Below are 17,569 nucleotides of genomic sequence, written 5' to 3' on the forward strand. Positions count from 1 at the left end.
CAAGATAAAATATTCATAATATACAGGTGTAGTATCTTCTGGGCAGCAGATCCAAACTCAGCTGTGATGAAGTGATATCTGGCTACGAGAACGTTCTCACTTCCTCACGGTGAGATCCAGGGAGAATTCATCCAAATTTTGTTTTGGTAGGTTTGTCGGCGGAGCACGCGTTACCTGAAGAGTGTTGGTGCTACGAGTCAACAACAAAAGAGACAGGTGGCCCATGGGTCATGGATCTTCATTCTTCTGTGCTGTCCATATGTAGTATTTGAAAAGTTCAGCCCACCTGAACCAACATCCACCACTTTATCCTTTTATTTATTTATTTGTGGTTATTACTTCAGATTACGTTACGCTCGCGTAAGCAGCAGGTCATGAGCATACGTCAACCGATTCCACAAGGAGTCGCCTCACCAAATATTTTCGTCGTGTATTGAGAACATCTCTGGGGATGACATTATCGACACTGATATTATTTTTAGAAGATATTTCTAATATACGGGTGGAATGTACTGCAAGGCGTTGTGGGGCGGTTCCTGTAGATGTGATCTCGTTAAACCGTCAAAATCGAACCTCCGGCGCAGGCCCACACTGAATGTTTCCATCAGCGTCTTGATCGTGCCACGTAACGCTGATGTTTTATTAGCAAGTCTGTTGGCTGTAGTTTTCCTTCATGACGCACCACGTCAGATCTGTATACGTAGGGGCCCATTTTAGCTTATCTGACGTGTTAAATGGTTTGATATTACGTATCTTGGGGCTCCATTTCTCAGATAATTCATTATGGGGGAAATATTAAAGTAGTGACATGAATTATCTTTTACAATAAAGGCCCCTCCTGAATTTCTCTGAGTTAATATTTTGCCCCTCATTAGCATCCTATCAATTAATTCATAAAATATTCTATTAAACATTTTTGAAACCCCAAATTACATTTTAGCACAGTTTTTCTTAAATCCTAATTTCTCTCAATTTTCTTTCAATAAAATTAATATCCAGAATGATTTGTTCATTAGGATGTAGAGAACGATTTAAGTGATGTTTGGCGTCAATGTTGATTATTCTTAACCAAATTTTCATTTTTTTTTGAAATCAGTGTTTTCTAAAAATTGGTAACTTTGGTTATTTGGTATCATTTTTACCAGGGTATATTCCTAATTAGTTCCCTTTACTTTGGGGCTATTATCACTTTGGTCCCCAAACTTTAAAATGTGATAATTCAGTACTTGAACTTTCAAAACATGTCAATTCAGTACCTATCGTTAACCAGTTGTTAACCAACCATTAAATGCCTTTGAAAAAGATACAAATGTCCTTCAATTGTCATCTAATTTTCTTTATCAACAATTCAAACATTAACAAAAAAAAAATTAACGGTCCTAAATCCTTGCCTCTTTTATTCAAAGAAGTTGGGGTTGAGAGTGCCCACTGAGACATGACCTTAATTTTTTTCAATAGAAGTAGCAAGGATTTAGGATTGTTAATTTTTTGTCAATGTTTTGATGGTTGATAAAAAAACTAGATGACACTCAAAGGGTATTTTTGTTTTTTTCAAATGTCAATTAACGGACTGGTTAATAATAGATACTGATTTGATAAATTTTGAAAGTTCAAGTACTGAATAGTCACGTTTTAAAATTCAGGGACCAAAATGTGGCACTAGGCCCAAAATATAAGATACTAATTGGGAATTTTCCCTTTCTACCATGTAAACCAATTTTTGAGAAATCGACTTTGAATCTATTTGGCATTGATTCTTAAGAGTTAGGAAATCAAAAAAAAAAAAAAAAATCCCTAAAAAGGCTTATTTCGTAATTTGGGCATTCAGATACCTACAACTGCTAGCAATCTGAATTTGAATTAATTCCAAGAATAAATAAATTGCCATCTTTAGTAGAATTTTTACTTTGTTATTTAATTGTGTCAAGAGTCTTGAATTGTTCTATTCAGTTATTTTTATTTTTCATTTTTTATTTCTATTTATATATGGGCCATTGTAGGGTTGTTATTCCATGGAGCCAAAAAATAAATAAATAGAATTATAAATATCAAGCATAATTGGATTTAATCGGATCAGACCCAATTAATAATTGGGATGATTCTGAGTATATGTCATTGTACCCATTAATAATCCATTCAAGATTGATACACCCTGCCCTGAACCTTGACAACCTAAGGAGGGAAGGAATTTATAATATAGGAAATTAGGGCTTTTTTGGGTTTGCTAGCAGACCTATAGGACTTATAATACCAGATCAGAGCCAAACCGATTATTAATTGGGCTGATCGAGTTAAACACGATAACACCAGATTATATATAACAATTTTAAACTTCAGTTTTTATAATCTAACTTCAATAAAAAGAGTAAATAGTAATTTTGTTTATATTTAAACAAAACAAGCATTCTTTAGCATTTTTTAGGTATAAAATATACTACTATGCATTCTGAAATTTTTATGGCACATTAATTCAATATTTCAATCAATATCATTAAAAACATGTATTCATGTCAAGAGTTATGTTTAGGGATGACAATTTTGTGAGAATTTTCAAACATGTAAGCCGTCTACATCGACTTTGACAGGACCTGCTTAACAAAACAGTGTAGGGTTGGGATTTTAGGGTTTGACCTTAGGGCAATTAGACATCTTTAGCACTAGTCCCTACCACACCATCTACTTCAGAGGGATATACTTATGTGATATAAAATTGGGTGCAAGGTTTAAAGTTTAAGTCTTTCGAGGGGATTAATTTGGATATGACTAGACCTGTTCATGGGCAGGGGTAGCCCAATGGCCCGGCCTACACCCTGGGCCTGATTTCGGGCCTAATACAGTAAGCCCGATTGTGTTACGGGTCAGGCTCGGGATTTGTCAAAAAAGCCTTATGTATTTTATATATTATATAAAATATATAAATAATATAATATTTATTGAAATATATATATATATATATATATATTTATAATTTAATATATACATTTTTTTTATTTTTTTCTTTATAATTTCTCTCACTCACTCTCTCTCTCTCTCTCTCTCTCTCTCTCTCTATTCAGCCACTTCAGTAGTAATAACAACATGGGATAAATTTCGGGCTCGGGCCCAGGCCCGGGCTTTGGGCTTTTTATGAGGGTCGGGCTCGGGTCCAAGTTGTAGGCCCGATGGTCGGGCCGGGCTCAGGCTCGGGCCTTAGAAAAATTTGTTAATACAGAGTGAAAGCCCGACCCGGCCCATGAACAGGTCTAGGTATGACCGCCCATTAACGACTAAAAACTCCTAAATGGAGTCCATGACTTAACGAATAAGAGTAAGTCATTAAATTGTGGGTACACATTAACTAGAGAAGCAGACAAAATACAGATTCACAAAAAGTGTTTCCACGGACCATATTCCCAAAAGATAATATCTGAGAAACGGACAAAATACAAACGAGCTTCAATTTAAGAAAATGTCAAATTTGGTATTGCTCCAAACCACACCTTCTCAATTTCTAAGGCATGGTTTGGAGCATCGTTTTTTATGGAAAAACAATTTCAAACAAATAAACGTTTCCTAGAATATTGTTTTTCTGATGTGGCACTGATGTGTCACCATTTTCTGGAGCAACGACATCAATGTCAAAGAGTTGCTAAGTGTCTTTCCCAAATCTTAGACTGCAAGTCGCTAGAATTGGAGTTTTAATTCCTCAATGTATACTTTTCAGTTCTAAATTCAAGGAAAGATCATGATTATAGCAGCAAAAGCACAATATGGTAATACAAAATCAGCATTTGATCTTTTTCTTTGAAAAATGGTGTAGTATTGAAAAGAAAAGAGGGCAAGACACCCTCCATAAGCATATAGAATGGCCACAAAAACATAATAGATGATTGATACTTCTCCACTGGTTCATAAAGGGGCAATAGGAACCATCCATGAATGACTTTGATGTGGACGCTTTATTGGGAAGACATATCACCACCGGCAACAACAGTAAAGGGAGCAAGATTTGCTGATTCTCATCTTATCTAACTCTAGCTAGATACAATTCTTATCTTATCAATTCAGTCTTATCTTATCTTATTAGTTCAGTAGGATAGATTAAGGGAGTCTTATCTTATCTTATTAGTTCAATCTTATCTTATCTTATCAGTTCAGTCTTATCTTATCTTTATTAGTTCAGTAGGATAAATTAAGGGAGTCTTATCTTATCTTATCAGTTCAGTATGATAGATTAGTAGGGAGTCTTCCTAAAAGTAGGACTCATATCTCTTGTAATTTCCTATTTAAAGAGCTGATATTATTCAATAAAAGCATCGAAAATTTCAGTCAAGAAAGAGAGCAAAGGAGAGTTGGTGATCTCTTGAATAAATCACCTTTAGGGCGCCAAGATAGATTCTTCAAGAAAATGGAGGAACAAAGGAAAACAGGAGGTTTTCCCTATGGACCGACCCGTGACGAGATCCAATTCTCGGGCCCATAATAGACTTCGAAACCCCCATCCACTTATTGAGCATCCATTTAGCTTTGTTTAGCACCATTTTTGCTTTCTAAAGGTTAATAATGAATGAAGTTTGCCAAAAGAGAAGAAGCATGCAACCAGTGACAAGAGATCACCACTCACCAAGTTGAACCACAGGACAAAAGAAAAAGTCCAAACAAAAGAAATCAACCCCTACAAAAGACAGCCAAACACCCCCCCAAAAAAAGACAAATAAAACAAAAACAAGAACTTGGGTATCTGCTTAATAACTTCAGGCATCAAGCCAAAAACAAACCGAGATTCACTCTCACAGCTTCACCCTCCAATTGGGTTAAAAACTTTACATTGCGCCGTTGCCGGGGATCGAACCCGGGTCACCCGCGTGACAGGCGGGAATACTCACCACTATACTACAACGACTTGATGTCTTCTAGGGGCTTGGGAGTACCTTTTCAAGTCGAAATCTCTAAATGGCATTTCATTATATACTGAATAGTTCATTTTTTTGTCTAATGGTTGGTTACATATATCAACATCTAGATGCAAATACAATGGTTTTAGAAGCATAAAGTAAAACATAACTTTTTTGTTTTGGAAATAGATTTATGAATATTCAATGGTGTATATCCATATTTGCTGGAAATGAATGCATCAAGATGTCAACTAAGAATGTTGTTTCTTCTGTTGCATTTAAAGAAAAAAAAGGCACGCAATATCCTAACATTCTATGAGCATTAGGAGTCAAAATTTGTTTGGTTTTTCACTCTTTCTAACCAAAACTGAATTATAGAAAAACCAAAATAACCAAAATCAGAATTTTTTATTCGGTTTTTGCTTTAAATCGAATTTTAATAATATATACTCTATTATAACATATAATATTATAAAATATATATTATGAAATCAAATTTCATTTTATTATATATAATAATAAAAAGTTTGATTAATTCGATTAATCGAAAAACCAGCAAACCAATTTAACCAAAAACTGAAAAACTAAAACCAAAATTTTTCGTTTGATTTTTCGGTTTTAACCGAATAATGCTCACCCCTATGCCCTAAGGTTGAGGATGGATCATGGCACAAACTTTTCTTTCAAAGATTTGTTGCTTCACTGTATTCGTAACAATTCTTTTCATCTTTTCTTTTGTAACTTTGCTGCTATATGCTAGAGTATTTGGATAAGACGTAATAGACTGGTCTTTGAGAATTGCAAGGAGGGCCCTATGTTTACTGGTGCTCATGCAGGATTCGATTTAGTTGCAGGCTCAGCTACAGACTCATCCGGTCCCAAAGCTTAGCAGTAGACGTAATAGTTTTGCTGGTGTTTGGTGTCTTGATTTTGGATTCCAGAGGAAATTTTAAAGCGGCATCCATCTTATAAAATCTTGGGAGAACGACCAATCAGTTCAGGGTCAGAATTTGTAGGCTCAAAGCATGTCAGAGTAGGTGCTAGCTCAAAATTGATGTCAATTCACCGGTGGGCCTTAGTGCATAGAGTGTGGGTTGTGGTCCTTTTGAATGTTTATAATTCTGCAGTGTAAATCAAAAATCTGCATTGGGCAAATCCATATTTCTCCATAAAATCTTTGGGTTTTCTTAACCTTAAAATCAACAGTGATTGCCTTCAGATAATCAACCTTTTGAACTCTCAGTCCATAGCCAATTATAATGTCTGCAGCTTTGTTTTAGAAGAAATCATTATTGAAATTTTAAACTATGTTGCTGTTTGGCAAGTCTTTTTAAAAAGATTTTCTGGGATCTTGTCTTCAAAGAAAAAAACGGTTTAGTCTACCAAGTGTTTAGAAACAAGTTTAGAGGTTATTTATCACACAAAAATATCAAAAAACTTTATTTGAAACTCCCTGAAATTCAGTATTTTCAATCTTTGTGGGTATTTCTACACGTGTCTTCTGGTTTTACCAACATTAAGATACCAAACGGAAAAAAGCCGATTTTTAGTCTTCCAAGCTTACTGAAGAAGATTACATGGAAGGACTTGCCAAACATCACCTTTTATTAATTGGTGGTATGTTAATAGATCTTCTAATGTCCCAAAGGTGAATGGGTCCATGCTATTCCAAGTTTTCTCGAGTTTGTTTTGTCTACACAGGTTTTTTGGTTGTATCCCTAAGAATTCTTAAGTTTTAATGGATTGATTTTCTTATTTTACTAAATAGAGGCTGTGTTGGAAGTCCTCAAGTTCAGTGACAAAGATATCACCATTCAAGTGGATCGTTGAGAGTATCATTAAAGGCATTCTAACCTTGACTGAAGAAACAGGCAGAAGAATCTAAGGGTCTATTTGGTTCATAGTCGAAATCGGAATAGTCTATTCGCATAATCTGTTTGACTTAAACAGGAATGAAAATAAAGATTAGAATCATCAGGAATGAGATTTCATTCCCAAGGATTGGATAGGAAATGATCATTCCCTCAAATGGAGGAGTTCCATTCCAACAGGAATGAGAATAGGATTCTGATTCCACCCAACCAGATCCTTATTCTTGTGAACCAAACGGAGCCTAAGTTCATCCACATTTTTTATAAAATAAACTTTGTGGCTGGTAGGCTTGTCATATGGTCTAGTCGAATTAAGAAGTTGATGTTCAATTAGCTACTGAAAGAGATAGGCTCTTAGATCTGTAGGGCTAAAAAGTTGGCTATACCCATTTCAACTGTTATGCACTTTCAATGAGATATTGAGAACCTAACAGGTAATACGGGTTCTCAGGGTTCAGTTAACCAAACTATGGGCATATATCTTTTCGATTTTTGAAAAATGCCAAACCACAGGCGGTTAACACCTCTTCAAGGCCAACTGAACAGAGCATCTCTTCAACCAACCATAGAAGACGGTCCAGAAAACTCCCTTTGGCTATACGATTAAGGACATAAGCACCACCAGCCATCCAAGTCATCTCTACAATTGTAGAGCACTAGCATCTATCGTCTATCACAGCCATATTCAATCTAATGACAAAGGATGGATAGTCATTGAGGGGATAAAATACTTGAAAACCAGAATTCACTGCAAGAAAATAGCAGATATGAACGGCAGAACAGGAGTAGGTTTGGACCATGGTTTTGAAAACCAGACTGGACCGGACAGTTGGGCCGGTTGACCTAGGAACTGGTCAGGTAACTGGTTCTGTTTCACCCTGAAATCGCTTTTTGGCCAAAAACTGTTGATTTGGTCAGTGACCCACTGACCCAGGCAGTCAAACCGTCAACCCAGACAACGGTTTTTAACCATTTTTTTATTTTATTTATTATTTATTATTTATTTATTTTTTAAGTTAGAATGGTCTGTCTGTTCGAACCAGATGGTCAGACCGTTTGACCCAGGAACCAGTCCCCAAAACGGTTCCATGTCCAGTCCAGTTTTCAAAACCTTGGTTTGGAAAGTCTTCACCTCTTGGGCTACTTCACTTATCAAAAATGATCCCTCTCATGGTACCATGCCCATCCTTAAAAACTGTGTCCAGTTTTTCAGATTTCAGATTTATCAAATGCCACCTAAGTTTGGGAACAAACGGAACTCATACTTCTAAAGAAAACACTAATGAAAATTAATCATATATTGAACAACATAAACATTTGATCAATTTCTATGTGCATTAGCACCATGGTTCTTAGAAGAGTGAAGCAATAAAATCCAGACTCAATGTACTTTTGTTGTCTGCCTTATTAAGTTATTGTTCTTTGGTTTAGCAACCATTAGATCAAATAAAACATAGAAGCATTAAAGTTCCATGCAGAAGACCAACTGCCAGCAGTTAAAAAGCTAAATCTGCTGTGAGATCAAAGAGGACCTGGGAAAGTTCTGTTCTCCCTCTGCTCATTCCATCTCTCAATCTGCAGCCATGTAAAAGAGAAAACCAATCAACCAGAAATACCTGACACTAACAGAAGCAGAACATTTCTCTTCATTTTTTAACAGATATCTGCGATCCACCAAGGGAAGAAGTTAAAAAAAGTTGGATGGATCCTTAAGTTTCTAAAAAAATGTAATTAGCAAGGATAACAAAACAAAGGAACTGGATGAGAACATGAACGACCAGTAAAGAATCTAGAGATTTATTGGTGGATCCTGCTCAAAAGATACGCACTTATAATTCTGATGATTTGCACTACATCTTCAGTCACCCCATATATATAAGCAACCATTCAAAGCATTCTCTGGAACACTACATTAATGTTTTCTTATTGTTATTTCTGTAGCTACAGTAGTCCGAACCAAGAGAAGAGAAGAAGAAGAAGAAGAAGAAGAAGAAGATGAAGAGAACAGTCGAACCAGGTAGGTTAAACCCTATCAGTTGACCCTTAATATGGATTAGCCTCTAATTAGTGGTATAAAGACTAAACTGCCCCCACTTAAGTATGGGACAAGAAGTCTCTATTAAGACTGCCACATAAGCACATAACTTAACAGAAATAAATTGACTAATCTACCCTTATTCGGCTAGCTCTAACACTCCCCCTAAAGCTGGAGAATATATGTCATATAATCCCAACTTGTTACATATATAGTTCACTCTCCCTAAGCTTAAGCCTTTTGTAAGCAAATCTGCCCACTGATCACCTGAGCCCACATGTTCTGTGCTTATCTCTCCAGTAAGGACCTCCCTCACAAAGTGGCAATCAATCTCTATGTGCTTTGTTCTCTCATGAAAGATAGGGTTGGATGAGATGTGGAGTGCAGCTTGATTGTCACAGTACAGTTTCATAGGTCTATCCATGGAGAACCCGATTTCTTATGGGAGATTCCTCAGCCATACTAATTCACATGTAGTGTGTCATGGCTCTGTATTCGGCTTCAGCACTACTCCTTGCCACAACCGTTTGCTTCTTACTCCTCCATGTCACAAGATTTCCTCCAACAAATGTGCAGTAACCTGTAGTAGATCTTTTATCAGACACAGAGCCTGCCCAATTTGCATCTGTATACCCAATTACTTCAAGTTTTCCTCTAGGTTTGTACAATACCCCACGGCCTGGAGCTCCCTTCAGGTACCTAACAATTTTAAGAACTGCATTCCAGTGAGGTATCCGAGGGTTTTGCATAAATTGGCTCACCACACTGGCTGCAAAGGAGATGTCTGGTCTCGCGATAGTCAAATAGTTCAGCTTCCCCACTAGCCGTCTATACCTTCCAGGATCATCAAACATTTCCCCTGTGTCACTGCTCAACTTAGCATTTGGTTCCATGGGAGTTTCAGCTGGTTTTGCACCTAACAGTGTTGTTTCATCCAGCAGATCAAGAACATATTTTCTTTGACACAGGTTTACATCTTGTCTTGTTCTAGCAACTTCTATACCCAAGAAATACTTCAATGTTCCAAGGTTTTTTTGTTTGAAAGTGATTTTGCAAAAAGACCTTTAGTTTATTGTTCCCCAATTTGTCACTACCAGTTATGACAATATCATCCACATAAACCACTAATAAAATCTTTCCGACTTCTGAATCATAGCTTAACACTGAGTGGTCAACTTGGCATTGTTTCATTCCAAAATTCTTTACCACTTCACTAAACTTCCCAAACCAAGTTCTGATACCATTTGTTATGTGCCTTAGGAAAACGCACCCCTAAAAGCTAGCTATTAGAGGGAGGGAACCCAAGCACATAAATACCCCACAACAGCATCCCATTCTACCGATGTGGGATACCTCACATTAGCATCCCATACTACCAACATGGGACAAATGGATCGTAACATCCCACCATGCTTCACTAGTCCATCTAGTCCCGGCCGAACACTGCAATACCGAGGTCACCACCTACGCCGCACGATTGCAACTGGAAGGCATAGTGTAGGCTCTGATACCATTTTTTTTCTGTAGCTATAGTAGTCCGAACCAGGAGAAGAGAAGAAGAAGATGATGATGATGATGATGAAGAGAACAGTCGAACCAAGTAGGTTAAACCCTATCAGTCGACCCTTAATATGGATTAGCCTCTAATTAGTGGTATAAAGACCAAACTGCCCCCACTTAAGTATGAGACAGGAAATCTCTATTAAGACTGCCACATAAGCACATAACTTAACAGAAATAAATTGATTGATCTACCCTTATTCGGCTAGCTCTAACACTATTATTCTTCAACCATTGGAGTGTGTAGTTGTGTGTGAAAAAATAGATTGTGTTTTGAAAGGCGTACACCTCTAGGTGAGGTGCCCCCAAAACACCTTGAGGCATATGCCACTTCATACACCTTTTGCATGAGGTGTGCTAGAGGTTTACATCTCACGCACACCTCATACAAAAAAAAAAAAAGGAAAGAAGAAAAAAATGAAAGAAAGGGAAGGGAAAGAAAAATAAAAAACGAAATAAAAGAGAAATGATAAAAGAAAGAAGAAACAATTGGTGTAATGCATCTTCTTTCTTTTTAATATAAAACATCTTCATTAAAAAAAATGAGATCCTCCCTTCTGCTTCTTCCTCCTCCCCCACCTCTTAAGGAGGCTTATGCCTCCTTGTGTTCAGGAGGCTTATGCCTCTTACGTTTTACCAACTTAGTTTGATACAGTTGCCCATATGAATGCTGTAACAAGTGCCCAGATGAGGATAATCAGCCCTTTTCGTTTCACCTAAACCATAATTTTTTAATTTAAAAAGTTTTCTCACAGAAAGAATTTTTCATGCTTTTGTGGAAAACTATCTCAAAATACTTTTTAAGTTAAACTGACTAGGGCTGCAACTTGGGTGGGCTGGACTTAATGTCAATCCAGGCCCAAGCCTGGCCTGAGGTCAACCCCAAATCTGCCCAACCTTGTCCCAGGTTAAATTAAAATTTGATACACTGGGGTTGGGCTCAGCCCCAGGTAATGCATGGGGTTGGTCAGTAAGGCTTTTTTTTTTTTATTTCTTAAGGGCTACACAATGGGGGTAGCCCACCTCCCAACCCAGGTGCAGGCGGGATTCGATCCCACGTCTCCGCTACAACCAACAGGAGACCCTTAACAACCAGTTGGTTGGCACCTTACAGTTGGTCAGTTAGGCTTATGTAGGCCCATTAGGCCCAATGTATTAAAATGGCCCTAAACCAATTCATCAACAAACAACATACACCACGGAACCTCCTCCTGAACATGCTTAATTTAGTCATCCATGACTAGTGCAAAATAATAAGGGCTAAATGTAGATCATTCATGAAGTTCCATTGTATTTGGGAATTTTGATGTCTCTCTCCTACATATTTTAGCACACCATTGCACCATTAAACACATAATTACTAATGCACTCCTTTCTTCTAAACGTTAATGAGTACCATGTTGTATCACCTGTAGAAAAGAATCTTATATAATTAATGAAAAATTTAGTAGGATGGATAAAAGATTGAATGTACATCCTGTATGCATATTTAAACACTAGCAGACAACTTAACCACTCTGGCTAAACAGCAATTACTGGCAACTCCTCATTCATATACACGAGTTGCAGCCTGAAATTCAACTAAACTATTAGTAAAGAAGTTTGACTCCCTTCACCTATTGTTCCCCACCACAAAGTCAAGTTTTATTTGGATGGGTGAAGCAACATTCTTCTCACAGTTACAATTTTCTGTACACTGCATTGTGCATCACTGCATCCTTTCTTTTATAAGTTTTGGTGCTTCCAACCACCATTTCCTAGATGCACATTGTATCACTTACTCTTCATTTTTTTCTCCTTTTTATGATAAATGACAGAAAAATAAGAAAAGTCCAAGATAATGAGTCTTATTTACAACAAGACATTTATTCTGTTTTCAATCTAATGATGTCCATATACGGATGGCAACATTCACACAGATAAAAGGGCATCCCAGTGCACGAGGCTCCCACCAATGGAGGGACAGACTGTTTTAAATATTTAGAAATGTTAAATTGGCTGTTTTAGATCTGACTGTTTTAAATATTTACCCCAGTGCACAACAGCCCGAGGATCAAAACAAGACATTTATTCTGTTATAGTATATTTTGTTAAACTGTCTGTTTTAAATATTTTAGAAATGTTATACTATAGAATATACCTAGAAGGGTTGACGCAGTATCCTGTGTACGTATCATGTCCAACACCAGTATGATAGGCATGCATAGGTATCCAGGTATCATAGTTTTAGATCAAGAACAGTATGAGATTTAACCTATGGACCCTTTGAGACTAAAGACCTCTTATACTGAATTTATTTTATAAAAGGTAGGTAGACATCTGCATCTAAATAAAAACTAAACAACAAACTGATACTAAAAGAAAAAAATCAAGTTGGCTAACTAAACATACAACTTACCCATTCACCTGGGCAGAGGGAACGGTAATATCTAGCAAACTTATCACATTCACCAGACTCCTCACCTTTTGCTTGCAAACACCTGTGTTTGATATCAAAATTTGAGCTTATTAATTATTTCCAGGGCAACCACTTGGGAAAATAAATAGATAAATAAAGACCCTTGACATGCATGATGAGCAGTGATACACACACACCCCAATGCCTCAACCATGAAAAACCAACCTGTGAAATTCAATGTAGCGAGTGAAACAGTGCCGGGTTTGATTTGCAGTAGGGAAACGAAAATCAGCTGGTGCTGTTTTCAACTCAATCTGAGAGAGAAATCCACAAGATAGTATCAAAATAGAAAAGAAACAACATAAACTTCTAACATCTATACCAAGAAAAACAAATGATAGTTTGTGGACCATGAAACAGAGTATTTGACACAGTTTACATGTTCTTTCATCTTTTGTAGCAACCTTTAATGAAGAAAAACTAAATAGGCATGCACGTTCATCACAAGAAGAGGTTTTCCAGAGCCAAATTGATCTGACAAAGCAACAAAACAATATTAATATATTATTGCAGGTCACTGTTCTGTTTTTCTGTTTCTTTTATCCTTCTCTGTGCTTTCTCTTTTCCTTATCAACCCAACTAAAGTTCCTAATATGCAAGTAGTACACATGAATTGGCATGATTCAGTAATTGTTTACTCAAAACAAAGTTTTGTACCAGTTGATTACTCAAACTGGGACTACCAAAATGCTGGTCCCAGATATCCAGTGTAGTGGGAATGGAAACTGGACACTGACCCAACCCCCAGCAATTTTTTGCACAAGGTGTCCATTCTCAAAATCAAACTTGCATTCTCATGCATGATACCCTAGTTTTATCATTGTAACATGCATCGCAATGATGATACCTCTTTATTTACATTTCGGGTTTTTGAATGAACACTGTAAATTGATAGGATGAGGAATAGGCACTCCATCATAAATTGAACAAGAAAATGTAACAGACAATTACATTCTTTTGTGATTTAAATGCTATGTGGGGGATGCTAGCACTTCAAATATTTATAACATTGGAATAACATATTTTGTTTATGACCATTCTATCATTACTTATATAGTTGGGACTTGGGACAAGGCTTAGAAGATGATGATGACAACTCTTATCAATAGTATCCAAATTCATATTTAAGTTATTATAGTTTTGAGGTCAATGATTAGATAAAAAACAGATAACAAATATACCATGGAAAATTTATTATACATTTCTCAAGGGATGCACATTTTATAACAAATACCTTTACTATCACCAGACCATGTATCATATGGGTCTCTTCTAGTAATAAATAAAAGATGCAAACTATGAAATTACATGTATTCTTGGATGAATCCACTTGTTTTGAAATTTCTTTTTTAATGCAAGTACAACTACATGCTCCTTTCTAACAGTGAGACTTAAGTAAGACCCTCTTTTTATTGGTAATGTTTCAAAAAAAAAAAAAAACTCATTTATGTAAAAAAATATTGTATATACAAAGGGTTGTGCCAAGCGTCCCACATTGTGAAGCTCAACAGTAACTTAAGTCTCTAATTACTTTTCCTTTAATTTTTCATTTAAATTCTTTTCTTTCTAATATCCAATTCATAGCCCTCCCTTTTTCTAGTTCCCATTTGATCGTGAGTGGTTAAACACTATCTCTAATTACTTTTCCTTTAATTTTTTAACTTCTTTTGCTTTCTAGACCCTATTCCTCATTCAAAACAAGTTATGGTTTTATTCTTGTTGACTGTAAAACCTTAACCCTCCTTTTATTCTAGTTCCCATTTGATCAACCCCCTTTATAATTAAATAACCACCTTTTAGAAACCAGAATCTCTACCACCAATAAATCTAGCTGACAACTCCAATTAAATCCATGTTAACCAGAATTAACCCTGTCAGTTTTAACTTGTTATTAAGAACTCACATCATGCAGAAATATTCTAGTTGGGTTGTGCCACACCAGATTTAGTTTTCAGTAGGTATACTAATCCTAAAATTCCAAACCCACCTTGATATTATCGGATTTGTAATATGTCCCAACAAACATATTTTGAATGATTATACAATGTGTAGCATTCCATTCTATGAGTCCAGCAAACATGAACAGCCCCAAATTTGTAAGAATCTAACCCAACCCTTTTGATTATAAATCTCTGAAATTTCTACCGTGCTAAAAGTTGATCACCCTACTCCCCAACGAAAAAAAAAATTTCAACTTTCTTCATGCGATCCACTCAATGCAAACAATAAAATAGAACACTCTAAAAAGATACACACACCTCTAAAAATATTATCTCGCATTAGAAGATCTCTCATCAACTTCCATCAAAATTTTAAGCATCCTGATCAGTTTTGCAAAACCAAAAAAAAATGAAATTTTTATTGAAAAGAGAAATCAAACAAACACACAAATAGTCAATCAGACAAATAGATATAAAAAGAAATGATTAGAAAACGAAACTCTAAACTTATCATTTTTATCAGATAAATAGTGTCTTGAAATACGAAACCATGACAAAGTGATTGCAAAGCATTCCAGAGAGAAAGCCCATGAAATTTTCAAAAGAAACGGTTCAACCGATGGGATTTCATTCCCTCGATTAAACACACATACAGATGGCCGAGAAGATTCTATGGTTGATCTTACCTCGTCCGCCATCTGCAGATCCAGTTGACCGATACGAAGAGCTTCAAGAAGAGCGAGGAAGAAGAGAGAGAGAGAGAGACCCAATTTGAATATTAGCCAAAGAGAGTTGAACGCAATTCATTGGTCACTCATACGAGTTTTTGGCACGTACAAAAGCCGTGGGCTTCAAGGAATTGAAGTAATAGCCAATTGTATTGGCATGGCATCTGACTTCTCTTTAATGGGCAAATTTTTTAAACTATCCATAAGTTTTAATAAATTGAGTTATTCACCTCTATTGTTTGCAAACTTAAAATACTCTAAGTTTTCTCGCACTATTTTATCCATCATTTTCTTTAATTTTTCAAAATAAAATATTGAATAAAAGATTTTTATATCTTCTCAATCTAATAAAAAACATAGAGATTTTCAAAATAATCCCATTCGAAATATAAGACGAGTTCAAAAAGGAGTTCGAGTGGATCCAAACGTACCCATGTCAACGACGAAATAAGATCAGATCGAATGGGACAAAGCTGACGAAGAAGAAAGAAGAAGGAAATAAAAAACGAGCTTCTCTTCCATGGCCAACATTGAAGAGATTTCTGCCTCTCTCTCTCCTGCCTCCTTTCTCCCCTATTCCACCGTCCGCTAGTAATAGTTTCAAAACTGGCGAATGCTAGAAAGATGCATCTTCCTAATCTCTTTAACATATTTTTGATCATGTTGGTTTTGGAATCGGACCTGTTAGTTGGAAATTAAAGAAAGGAAGGGTCAGATCCTGACAGATTTGGTGGAACGGGACGAGAGAGAGAGGGTAGTGGGACGGTTTCCCCTGGAGGAGGTGTTGGCTCACCCGGCCATCGGTAGCTTTTTCACCCATAGATTATAGTGGGTGGAATTTCATGGCTAATGATTTGTGTCATCTAAACTAGTCAATGCAGTCAAAGTAGTTTCATTGTCGCAAATATGGGTAATTAAAGTATACTATCTTTCTGAACACTAGAACAAAGGCAAGCTCTTGGATAAGATCAGCTCCACTGTCATCACTTATCAGCTACAGAGGTCAAAGGCTTCACTAATTGCCAATTTTACATCTCGACAAGGGAGACCCAGTAAAGGCGAGAGGTTTAAGCTTATTCAAGAGACTACAAAGGTGAATGCATCGTCTGATTCATTAGTCCATGTAGCTAGTAGCACCAGAAACACTACTCTTAGAAATAAGGAAGATGAAGCCAAAAGCGGAGGGCTACTAACCGGAGGTGACTCCCTTCCGTTCAAGCTCCTTGGCAGCTATGATTGTAAGACTTTCCTTTTTCTTCTTTGATCACCATGGAAATGCTATGATTGTATTGCCTACTCGTATGGTTCAGAATTCTAACTAGTCTTCAGTGTTGAAACTTGAAGTGCATACTCACTTATTTCTTCTTCATCTTGCCTTATCCACTAGGAATCAAGCTTGTATTTGAGGCCGGCAAGGCAGAGTGGGGAGTGAGACACAAAGTGAATAGTCGACTCGGGAATGGCAAAGAACTACTTGGTTCCGATGGACTCACAGGGGACGTTCTGCTTTGCGTTCGCGACAACTGCCGGCATTGTCTATCTTTGGTAACATCCAGCAGCAGGGAATGTGTCGGTGTCCATTTCTAGAAGTTTGTTCTCGCCTAATAAGTGCTAGATTGACAGCTTCGCTTCTATAGGTTCTGGTTGTCCGTATGTTTCATTTGCTAGAAATACGATCCATATCAGATAACCAACAACTATTACATACGTTTAGTTTCAATTTGAAAATTTGAAGAATAATTGATGGAAAAATTGACCATAAATGGGTAATATTGAATTTTACAATTTTTTTTTTGCCTCATGTGGTGTCACTTTAAGACAATATGCAAAGAGTAGGGTATAATTAGTCAATTTGCTAAACCATAAGGATAGTTTAAGAAATTTGTCCTATTATTTTTTGGGTTAAATACCTAAGGCTGCCTTTGTTTGCGGCCGGCTTTTACACCCATTTACACTCATGTGTTTGGATAATTAATGTAAAAGTAACATTGCCCTTTTGCTCATGTTTGGAGAATACCCATCAATGTAAATCTTCATCCCTCTTCTCACAAAACACTTAGTCCAAAGCTTTTAGGTTGTTGGCGAGATAGCATGAGGTTTCGA

The 17,569-nt window shown here is 36.6% G+C and overlaps 1 protein-coding gene, 1 long non-coding RNA gene and 1 other non-coding gene across 7 annotated transcripts; 1 reads left to right on the forward strand and 2 right to left on the reverse strand.

Annotated features, from left to right (window-relative positions):
- Positions 1-4,810: 4,810 nt before the first annotated feature.
- On the reverse strand, positions 4,811-4,882 carry TRNAD-GUC (transfer RNA aspartic acid (anticodon GUC)). The gene has a single exon. It is a non-coding gene; the product is annotated as a tRNA-Asp (tRNA).
- Positions 4,883-8,010: 3,128 nt separating this feature from the next.
- LOC148869853 (cytochrome c oxidase subunit 6b-2-like) lies at positions 8,011-16,960 on the reverse strand. 5 transcript variants are annotated; one of them, XM_088968868.1, is made up of 6 exons: positions 15,239-15,437; positions 15,057-15,119; positions 13,178-13,272; positions 12,964-13,052; positions 12,739-12,820; positions 8,011-8,320 (listed from the first exon to the last, which is right to left on the reverse strand). In XM_088968868.1, exons 3-6 carry the CDS (start codon positions 13,187-13,189, stop codon positions 8,267-8,269), a joined length of 237 nt encoding a protein of 78 aa, XP_088824994.1. In that variant the 5' UTR covers positions 13,190-13,272; positions 15,057-15,119; positions 15,239-15,437; the 3' UTR covers positions 8,011-8,266. The 5 variants fall into 5 exon arrangements, with proteins under 5 accessions (XP_088824994.1, XP_088824995.1, XP_088824993.1 ...); XM_088968869.1 differs by lacking the exons at positions 15,057-15,119; positions 15,239-15,437 and adding an exon at positions 16,822-16,960; XM_088968867.1 differs by lacking the exon at positions 15,057-15,119 and having other exon boundaries at positions 15,425-15,527.
- Positions 16,144-17,265, forward strand: LOC148869854 (uncharacterized). The gene is made up of 2 exons (XR_016107066.1): positions 16,144-16,704; positions 16,854-17,265. It is a non-coding gene; the product is annotated as an uncharacterized LOC148869854 (long non-coding RNA).
- The last annotated feature ends 304 nt before the right edge of the window (positions 17,266-17,569 follow it).

The sequence above is a fragment of the Nelumbo lutea genome, chromosome 2 (genome assembly GCF_056320005.1).
Source record: "Nelumbo lutea isolate HS-2025 chromosome 2, American lotus-T2T, whole genome shotgun sequence".
NCBI lineage: Eukaryota > Viridiplantae > Streptophyta > Magnoliopsida > Proteales > Nelumbonaceae > Nelumbo > Nelumbo lutea.